At 38.6% G+C, this 11,395-nt stretch overlaps 1 protein-coding gene across 1 annotated transcript; it reads right to left on the bottom strand.

Annotated features, from left to right (window-relative positions):
* Positions 1–1,138: 1,138 nt before the first annotated feature.
* On the bottom strand, positions 1,139–10,237 carry dnajc3a (DnaJ (Hsp40) homolog, subfamily C, member 3a). The gene is made up of 12 exons (XM_079253909.1): positions 10,085–10,237; positions 9,531–9,641; positions 9,329–9,453; positions 9,066–9,140; positions 6,458–6,610; positions 6,194–6,375; positions 5,597–5,716; positions 5,195–5,300; positions 4,994–5,114; positions 2,556–2,688; positions 2,068–2,216; positions 1,139–1,583 (listed from the first exon to the last, which is right to left on the bottom strand). Exons 1-12 carry the CDS (start codon positions 10,164–10,166, stop codon positions 1,432–1,434), a joined length of 1,509 nt encoding a protein of 502 aa, XP_079110035.1. The 5' UTR covers positions 10,167–10,237; the 3' UTR covers positions 1,139–1,431.
* Positions 10,238–11,395: the final 1,158 nt, after the last annotated feature.

Raw genomic sequence — 11,395 nt, 5'->3', positions numbered from 1 at the left:
TGACTTTCTAAGATTGAACTTTTTCACAATATTGTAATTTTCTGAGACGCTGAATTTTGGGTTTTCATTATCTAGAAGCCACAATTATCAAAATTTCAAGAAACAAATGTTCAAAATGTTTCACTGTGTGTAATGAATCTATAAAATATATAGGTTTCATATTCTGAAATGAGTGACAGAAAATATTGAACTTTTTCATAATATTCAAATTTTCTGAGATGTACCTGTATAATAAATTATTAAGAGACTTCAGGACATGATGACTGATTCAAATAGCAGGATTTGAATCACCAACTTCTGGTCCTTGGACAACCCACTGCTGCCTCTCATAACAACATTGTACATTTTTCACATATAGAGGACAAATATAACTGCATGCAGTGGTTCATTTACAACCATAAGCATGTACACGCTCTTGGAGAGGAAAGCAGAGCTGGTTTTAAAAACACAAAGAAAATAGTCATACGAAGTGAGGTTTAACAAATAATCGTCCACCCCCATGGGGTGTTAATCCGGTTTTGACTGAGACCAGGCTCAAGTCACGGATCCAAGAATCTTCATTTGCACACACAAGGTTGTGGTTTGTCTGTAATACTGTACAGTATATATGATTTAAAGTCATTATACCATGTTTATAATTCATTTAAAATCAATCTTCACAATTGTCTTTTACAAAGATTTTTTTCCACCATTTGAATTCCAGTAAGAACCAGTGTTGTCTCAGGAAAAGGGGTGTTGCTGATGGACTGGAGCCTGTTGTAGGTTGTAGTTTTTGTCTTAAAAGTCCATTTAAAACAAACAAAAAAAAAAAGGATGCAGACAGGCTGCTCTCAGGGCTCTCATCTTTGACTGTTCTATGTCAAATAGAAATGTTTACATTACTGTGTGGTGGGAAAAAATAAATAAATCTTTGCTATAGATATTTGTTGGATTGTCTCCTTATAGGTGGCCAGCTGATGAATGATTCATGCTCAAGTCTTTCTGAACCAGTTCTTGCACGATAAAGTGTTCACCATAAGTGTAGCAATACAATCCAAACCCAACTTCAAGTACATAAATAGCTCTTTATTTACACTTCAGAAAAAAAAAATTATTCATATAAAAAATATCATGTACTTTCAAACCAATTAAATCTTGGGAATGGATATGAATTGTAGAGTGGAAACGGTGTGTCAGAACTGGCAGCTTACAGTTTATGAATAGCTTCACACAAGGCAGATATGTTAGCATAGCAACAGACCTTTCCCATTTGGAATTGAAAGCGGCATTATTCAGTGTTAAAATTCATCCTTAACTGAGGTCACAGTCACCATTTGCTCCACACCTTTTGACACTTGAAGTGAGGTTTTTTTTTATGCTGTTGATCTCCCTTTTAAATAGGGAGGAATGTAAAGTAAAAAATTCTCCAGAAGAGCCAGATAAAACGCTTTCTCAGTTAAAGTTAAACTTAAAATTAAATGGCCCAGAACCAAATGGATTAAATCCCTGGAAACCATGGAAACCTCCGTGGAAGTGGTGATGGTGACTCTGCTGGCTCTCTGGATCCATGGGGTCTTCTCCGTGATCGAATTTGGTTCTCATCTCTGAAAAATACAGAGGTTAACATTTCAATACAGAACAACTAAATAAATAACCCTGGATGACTTTTGAATGGTAAATAATGACTTGATAATAATTTTGTGAAATAAGTTTAGTTTACTAACAGATGTCAGACAATATCTGGGAAAAGTTTTATTTAAATAATCTGAGTGAGATCAAATGCACATTTTATTCGACTTTACAGTGAATTGAATTACATTTGACTTCGAAGTGTGGGAACTTTAAAATGTACAAGTTTCATCTGTTTGGCCAAATTTTGGCAGGAAATGAATGGATTATTTTGGCATAGTTGACATAAATAGGACAGAAAGCTAGCCATCTTTATTCACAGCATGGGGGTGTGATAAAGATGAAGACAATCTAAAGGATAAAGTAACAAGTCAGCAGGTATGGCAGCTCCTGAAAAGCTAAACATTTCATGCAAAACAAACACAAACAGCTTTCCAGACTGCAGAACATGCATTTTACCTGGATCAGTGAGAACCTCTTTAGCCTGAGCGATGTCTATAAACTTCTTCTCCGCCTTCTTCTTCTTCTCTGGATCCTGAAAGTTGTCTGGGTGCCACTGTTGTGCCAGTTTCCTGTAGGCTCTGATAATCTCCTTTTTCTGGGCAGTTCTGTGGCCACAAGAAGAGCAGAGTTAGTACAGATTTTGGAGATGTTCCCTCATGTCAACACAAGCAATGACTTATCCAAGCGTTAGCACTCTGGGCAGTCGCTTTTTTTTATAACAAAAGCAGCTTCAATATGCTTAAATGTGTTACATCTTGAGATTTTAGAAATGGCCTTGAACTGATCTGAATTTGAGGAAGACGTGTTTTTTCCAGTGTAAAACTAAAACCTAAATGCAAAACATCACTGTATGGCACAGTCTTTTAAAAGCAACTCATTTATAAAAGTTCCCAAACACCTCAGAAAACTTGTTTAAATTTCCCAATTCAGTGATCAGCTCCCACCTTTTTACTCCCAGGATCTTATAATAATCCCTCTTCTTAGACTGTTTGAGAAGTCGCTGAGCTCTTTCCAGGCCTTCTTTGATCTGACGGTCATTCTCACTGTGTTTTGCAGCAGTCTCATAGTCTTTAATGGCTGGAAAAAGATAACACAGAACACAATCACTAATGCTTACTTGTTAGGAGCAGTTAATGGTTAAGAATACGGCACTCTGACAAATTTAAGATGTGTTGGAAAGCATCTACTCTGCCCCTTTCAGCAATTTAGTCTTACAGGTTCATGAAAACACCAAAGCTTCAAAATCAAAATCAAAATGCATATTCGGGTATTAAAGAAAAATGTGTCGCTATCACCATTCTAAGGTTTAATTTATTATGCATACAATTTGAGGTATTTGTTTCAATCTGACTTAATTGAAAAGTCTGATGACTAAAAACCTGATTTTCTGCTTTTAGCAACTTCAAAGCAGAAGATCTGGTATTGTGTAGAAGACTGGGGGGCCTAATTTTAAGTGCAGCTAAACTGCATGAAAGGGTTTAATAAATAAATTAAATTTGAGCTGGTCACATCTCAGAAACAGCAGAGCCCATCTCACTGATGTATGATGACATAGAATGGCTACACATAGAAAATGCTTCCCCAGGAAATTACATTACAGAAAATACATTATTGTCTGGATGACACAGTGAGGCATAATTTTAATGCATCCGCTTGCTGGGAAGCGATTAATTAAACTAGCCATTTGTATTTTAGGTATAATTTTAAAAAGAAAGCATAGATGAACATGTTCCTTGTGCTGCCTCATTTGAATAAACCTCCAACCTGTAATGTGGGCACTGTGCCATAACACTACATAACATTATAGACATACTGAATATTAATGTTTAGCACATTTAGATTTGACATTACAGTACATGCCCGCAGTAACATATTTAGAGATGAGCATTTGTAACATCTGTCAGCACATGACAGGAAAACCACTATGCAGTGTCAACATGAAATATTCTAGTACAGGCTGCACAAGTCTTTCTAGTAGTAATGATGATGCTTAATTTTAAACAAGACCATCTTGGATTATATCCATGTTTTAGATTACGGGAAATATTTTTCCTGTTGAACTGGACTGGAAAACATTCAGGGTTATAGTAAAAGTATTTTGTTGTTCAATTATTGCAGTTTTGTAGCAACGCTGCTGGTTTATGACAGTGGTCGGCACATGCATATAAGGAAAAGCTAACGCAGAATCTAATGTAACATGAGAAATTGAAGACATCCTATTTAGAACCCAACACTGAAGAGACTAGATGGAATCTAAATTAGGATTAAAAATGGAATGTTTGGTTATTTTAGCCTGGTTATATGAGCACAGTTTAAGTCTGATCTGTGACAGGTTCGGTGTTCTGGCTGATGATATGATGTCTATCTACTTTTGTCCAGCAGCTTTGTGATCTTTGTCTGATGATGACACGTTTTCTAAACTGATGACGAGGTCTTCTGGCCTGCAATCAGACGTGCCCATTAGTCTGGCAATACAAAGCTAACCACTATATGAAAAGCTAAGTGATCACACTGCATCGGCTGAAGAAATTGCATGACAACTTGCACAAAAAAAAAAAAAATCTGATCTACAACTGAGGTGGTTAAGACTGTTCTTCACACACACTGCAATATTTAAGACATCAACATTAAAGGATTTTAGAAAAAAAAAAAGGTACTTTCATTTAAATATACTATTTGATCATATTTACTTTTTATTTAACATATTCAGATGCTGCAACAGCTGGGGGCTGTTTGTGTGCATGTGTGTGTAGGTGACTCGAGGCTGGTTTACCCCTTTTGGCACACCAAGCTAAATTACACATGTTCTGACAGTTTAAAAGCCCACATGAGGTCTGCCACCCCTGACTGCTGATATGTTCACGCCATGTTCATGACAACGTGGATCTGGACTCAGTTCAGCCAGAATCTTCTTTACTTGCCGAGACGATGGAACCGTTATTGGGTTTTATCAGACCTGTTTGAAATAACGGAGTTTATTGTGGGATACAACTGGATAATGTTCGAACTTTTTTCAGCTGGAATGTATGTATACTTCCTGATGCCTATCAACTTGTCTGCCAAGTTTGGCATTTTATTAGCCTGTAAAAATAAAAAAGAGACAGCTGGCAGCACTTTGAGCCTTTTTCCTCCTTTTAGATTCAAAGCTGCATATTTAGTGCCTTAAAATGAATTTCAGTGGTATTTTAAAGCCCCATCAACAACATGTACATTACAGAAGCTGTCTGACTTATGACCTTATGCGTGATGTGCAAATAAAATTCTAGTGTCAACAAGCAAACCAAGCTGAACATTTGCATGCCCCAGCAGTTTGTTTTGTTCATGAATGAACAGCAACATTCGACCACTGACTCAGACATACATGCAACCGCATGCAGCTTACCTTCTTCATACTGTTCATCTTGGACATAGGCTTCAGCTCTGCTCTTCAGTGCATTAACATTTTCAGGCACCGACTGAAGGACTTCGCTACACACCGAGATGGCTCTGCTCGCCTGCTGGTCCTGTTTGTAAAACAGAGAACAGGATGATCGGCTTTTCCTTGTAATAAATAAGCATCTGTTGTCATATTTAAGGGTCTTACGTGCGCTAGTGCATGGCAGATTCGCTCTTTGGCGAGAAGTGAGAACTGGGGCACATTAGGTTCAGTCTTCATCACTGCGTCATACTTGCTGACTGCTTCTCCATACCTAAAAAAAAAAAAAAAAAAAAAGGCAAGTTGGAAGTAGGAAGGTGTATCGGTGACTAGAATGCATCTGGGATCACAACACCCACAACCATGAACACACTGTGATTCTCCCTGTTTAGTCTTATGACATATATTATGCATGTCAGACATAACATCACTCCTAGTCATATCATGATGAGACTTTGCAAGAACTTTTGTAAAAACAGAAAGGAAATCTCATGTGATATTGTTTTACTTACTGGATTATACAATTTACTGAAACCTCATACATCACAGGTCAAAATATCCCCATCTCACCTCTGCTCTTGAATGAGTTCTTCTGCAGCCTGGATCTGTTTGCTGAGTTTCTTGACTTGCTTGTAGTGGCTGTAACACTGCTTGTGGTCGGGATCCAGCTTCAGGCATTCACGCACCTCACTGCAAATCAAACGAGAGGAGAATAGAGGTGAAAACAGACTTTGTTTCATTTGATGAATATGGTGTCGTGTGTGACAACAACAGCACATTAAAGAACAAAACGACTGGGTGAAAAATCTGGTCAAGTACAAACTGTTTAGACTGTATAGTTATATTTGCATTGTTGTAAATACACTGTATGACTGGTTAAGCATTAGTGACCACTCCTCTTATTCCATTCTGTTTTATTTATTTCGCATTTCCTAAATGGTTTTGTCATCGTCTTTCTTGCTACATTTTACTCAGCAGAGCTTAGTGTTCACAATGGTTTTAACGTCACGGTCTGAATACAGATTACAAGCATGTGTCAGCTACCTAAGACTGGACATTGTTTCAATAGGAGTGGTTTTAAGGCAAAAAAAAAATTACTAAAAAGTAAAGGCAGAAATAATCATGCTCCCAATTAGTTTCACAGCAATGTCTGGTACTGTATCTTACTTGAGGGACATCTCGTGGTCTCCAAGATTATAGTAGATGGTGCTGAGCTTATAAAAAGCCTGTGTGTTGTCATTTTTTAACTTGGATGCAGCTTTTAAGTCACTGATGGCCTTGCCCATTTCTCCCATTTGAATATAACACTCCGCTCGCATCTCACGGGAGTTTGCATCCCAAATGCAGGTCTGTGATAGATGAAAACACAAGTCTTACAACAAGGACAATCTTATGGTTGCAAGGAAATGACTGTCAGGGTATGCCTTTTACCTCAATGATAGTGTCAAGCTGAGCAACAGCTGTCATATAATCCTTGCTGCTGAAGCTGCTGCGTGACTGAGCTACTAGCCGCTGAATTTCATCTGACTTTGCCAGCTGACTTTGGGCTTCTTTCTCTTCTTTGTCACTTGGGTTGGACTTCAGCTGGAAAATATTAAACGTATTACACCCAGGTACTTTAAACCACATTTAAAGAACTGCACCTTTAAAGCCAGATAAAAAAAAAAAAAGTATGAAAGCAGGACAGATCTACAAAGGAAGGGGACATGCAGGATCAGAGACCCAGAGAGAAATTCTCCTATTCTCACCACTGCTTTTCTGTATGAGATTCTGGAGCTAAGTTCTGCATCCTGACAGCAGTACTCCCTAAACCCATTACATTGTGATCATCCCCATCGTAAAGTTCATCATACTTATAAAGAGCAAACTCGACTAATGACACATCCTTTACAAAAAAACAGACCTGCTTGCCTTTTAAGCATTTCCTGCTAGCTCAGCTTAGGGAAGAGCATAAATGTGATGCATTAGGATGGGCTACGGTTGTAGATTGCTGAAACAGCAGCACACTGTGCACCTCTGGCCAGACTCCTTGACACTTTATCAGTAAAATGTTGTTCACTTAAAACTGCAGCAGCCAAAATGGACCTCTGGAAGGAGAATGGCTCATTGTCGCCTTGTCGCCTGGTGTTTAGTTGATTTAAATGACAAGGGCGTCTATGCCTTAAATCAGTCCTGGAAAGCGAGTTTAACTTGTGTTTAAAAACTCTAATCAGATACTTTAACAGCCTGTAGCACCTTAGCGCTCCTCCAGATTAGCCATCTGGGAGTTTCATGTTATGGCCTGCCAAACAGGAATTCAACACTAATCACTGAGCTTTGTCTAAACAGAATCAAGCCAAAGTCTCGCTGGTTTTCTGTGTGCTCCATCAATTACAATGCAAAGGCAGGGAACCCTTGACTAAAACTATGACGGTTCAGAAACAAAGCCACACTGTCATACAATTTGACATCCATCCAAACTTCAGAATTTGAAATAATACAGATTATTTTTATTGACCATAGTGATCACATGAATCTCACAGCATCAACCCACAGATGAGAACAGATCCAACTGATCAACTTTACTTGCGTGCACAACAGCAACTCGATCTAAGTCCTGCCACGCAAGGCTGACTCCCACAGTTAAGTCTTTTGGAAGTCAAGTACTTCCAAGGGAAAGTTGTCCTACACAGAAACTGAAATCCAACTCGACCTGTACACACTACTTGTAGTAGCCTACAGATATGACACATTAGGCGAAAGAGTTGTGACAGGATGCAGCTTAAGTTGTAAAGGCATTTAGTCTTTTCTTTGAATTAGTGTGTGCATAATTAAAATAAGGCAACATTCACAAAGCAGACTAATCACATTTGTTTCTCAGATATAATCTTTGGGACAGTGTTCATATAGTTAGTTGTATGTAAGCAAATTTGGATTCTTATGTCTTAAGCTTACCAACCCACCTGCATGGATTTCTAAAATAACAGCCTTATCTAAGCAGCTACTCATCAGTATCTATGCAGGTATGCTGGTGATCAAGGTTGTTTCCTAATCCTGCTGCAGACTTCCAGCATATTCTTCTCTATGGTTATGATCAGGCCAAAGATTTTTCAGCTCTAATGCAAATTACATATAAAAAAGTGTTGTGAGCTGCTATTCTCACTGATTTCTAAACATGCATCTCAGTGATAATGTTGAGGCTGTTTTAAATAGTGTTTATATTTTACAACCTACCAATAAGTGACCATGAAAATGCCCTACTTTATCTCCATGAACAGGTAGACGATGATGGGTGTGTATTAGATGTCTGGTCTGGACACTCACAACTAATGAATTACAACATGAGCAGTCTGCATGAAAATGAGCATTACGTGGCACAAAGTTGATCATTGGCCATTAGTTATTTTTAGTTGTGGCATTATGATTATTGATAAATGACACAATAAACATTGACTGTACTGACAGTCTCATGCAGTACATGAGACTGTCAGAGACTGTCAGATGCATGTTCCTAACAAGACATTTACTCCTCCCTGCTTGTTAAAAAGTCACGACCACTTGGACCAACATTTAGGAAAACGAATACATCCACTCTGAAGCTTGATTTCAAAGAAGACGGTAGAAATCGAACTGGATTCTACAGCCAACCCCAAATCTGACATGGGTCTGATTTACAAGACCTAACAATTATTTCATCTTGCTGTCCAGACTAACAGTATCGACAAGGAATGCAATGTTAGAGCTGTGAAACTTTCTCTCTTTTTCTAAAAATTTAAAATCTACTCTTTGCAAAGGAAAATACAGGCCCACCTCTCACGTCAGATCTCTCACTACATGCTTCTATATCGATTTATTCACATCCTCCCACAGAAAACCTTTCTAAACAATTCATATGTTTCATGAAATTTTTGGTTTTAGTCATATTCGACAATTTCTATTTGTTACATCTCATCAAATTTCCAGTCCAACCAGACCACAGATCAACACTGACATCTCCTGGTGAGCTTTTGTTTCTCATAGTTTGCTTCTGAATCTTTCTGGATACTCTTATTATACTCACCACCGTCTTGAAGTCACTCTCTGCTTCATCCAGCTTTCCCCACTTCAGAAGGAGGTGTCCCCTCTGAAGCCGTGCCTGTTGAGAAACAGTGAGAATTTAGCTTTCATATACCTATAATCAATGAACGTAGACATATCAAAACAGATGACAAAAGTTTAAAAAATAAAAAAAAAATCTCATCGCAGCCAAGATAAATTGGAAACCATGTGAAGCAAACCCACTATGTAAGTGTGTGCTGTAAGATAAATAAAACCAAAACTCACAGATGTGAAGTCTGGCTTGAGGTCAACAACTCTGCTTAAATCTGGCAGTGCAGATTTTGATTTCCCCATTGCTAGAAACACCGTAGCTCTCCTGTAGTATGCCATGTAGTTCTTTGGATCTCCATCTAACAAAAAGCAGTAAAAGATATGACTACAGGTATATATCTTGCTGTTAAATAAAGATAAACTTTCTGTGACTCACCAACAGCGGCGTGGAAATGAGACAGAGCATCAGCTAACTGGCCAGCAGCGAGCAGTTTCTTTCCCATTTCCATGTGACTGTCCACACTCCCATCTTTCCCACATTTTACTCCTATAAAACACACACACGTGCAAACGTATATGTGACATATCCTTGCACAAATCTGTGCAACTTATTGCAAACAACTACAGCACACCACTCATATTAACATTTACAGTACTGTTAATGGGCAATGTGACATGTAGAATTTAAATATGTTTTCTCAGTTAACTACAAGCTAGCTTATAGATGCTAAGTCCCCAAAGAGGCACTTTGTGTCTTCAATACTTCTACTCTACAACAATATAGTTAGCTAGCTTAACGTCAACGTCAGCAAACACAGCTAGCAGTTTAGCAAGCTAACGCTGTCACTTCTATGACATGTCAGAATGACCAAAAAAAAAAAAAAAAAAAGTCGTCTGACTGACCAAAGTTCAGGCTAATGACGACATGAAGCAGCCAGTTGGTGGTTAGGAGAAACTCGGATAGTAAAATGCAGCGTGTTAGCTTCCTACCTTCATATCGCATGTCAATCAAAACAAGAACATATGGTACGTAAGTCAGTAACTTGTGAGATATATGGTCAATGGAAACCATGGCTGAATTTGGTTGTCACAAGTCGTTCCTCCTTCAGATGACAGCTGACGTTGTTTTAACTACTGCTTAGCCTAACTCTCTGCAGTCCCATGTGTTGGCCGACGTAGTGCAACGCTTCCCTTCGCTCAGCCACAGCGGCGGAGCGCTGACCGGTCGTGGGTGACGTTGATTGGCTGGGTTGATTGGAAAACCCCGCCCATTTCTGTTGGCTCAACACAGAGCAGCCACGGCAGCACAAGACGGAGACTGTGTGCGCGTGAGTGAGTGCGCGCACTTACAGTTTGATAAGGACATACAGCAGCCGGTCATCTTACCTTTGAAGGCTTAATGGCGCATGAACAGTGAAACTACTAAATATTACTATTCCAGAAATTTGGAACAGAGCCCTTGAACAATTGTTTAAAAACATCCTTTAAAGCTTCTTATTTGGTCAATAACTGTTTGGTAAATTCCACTGAATAAACTGTAAATGGCAAAAGAGTTCTAAATTTATACAAAAACTCACTCTGGTCTGGCCAGTATGGTGACAATCATAAGAGACTGTTTTTATACTTTAATATCCCTGAATATAAAAACAAACAAAAGTGTTTCAACAAATCAGTTTTTTTAAGTTTGTCAGCTGCCACTCTAGCACTTAACTTGCATTTGAAATTAAGGATGACGCTGATGTCTAGAATGGTGTCTGTAGCTCAGTTCCAGGCTTCCCTTGTCTAAGTGTCCTTGGGCAAGACCCTGAACTCTGAGTTGCTTATTGGGGTATGTGTGTGAATGTGTTGTGTAGTGTAAAGTGCTTTGAGTGGTTGACATGACTGAATGTGCTATATAAGTACAAGTCCATTCAATGAAAGTAGTCAAAGCACAAGTGTAAGTCTACAAGGATTTTACAGCTCAGAGTCATAGAGTCGTAGACATAATAACAAAGCAGCTGTGTATGAATGTAGCATGAAATTAAATGAAATGAAAAATACTTCATTAATCCCCAAAGGGAAATTCAATATTTGTAGTATATAATAATTAATCTGAGGAGATCTTGTTCCGGAGGCTGATGGCTGCTGGCAGGAATGATCTTCTGTATCTTTCAGTCTTGCATCGGACCTGAAGAAGCCTCTCGCTGAACACACTTTGTTGTTTCATCACTGTGTTGTGGAGGGGGTGTGAAGAATCCTCCATCATCTTCATCACCTTGTGCAGCATTCTTCTTTGGACAATCAGCTCCAGCGGCTCCAGAG

Source organism: Telmatherina bonti (genome assembly GCF_933228915.1).
Source record: "Telmatherina bonti genome assembly, chromosome: 15".
In the NCBI taxonomy this organism is placed as follows: domain Eukaryota; kingdom Metazoa; phylum Chordata; class Actinopteri; order Atheriniformes; family Telmatherinidae; genus Telmatherina; species Telmatherina bonti.
Note: the sequence above shows the minus strand (reverse complement) of the source record. Positions and strands in the feature narration are given on the sequence as shown.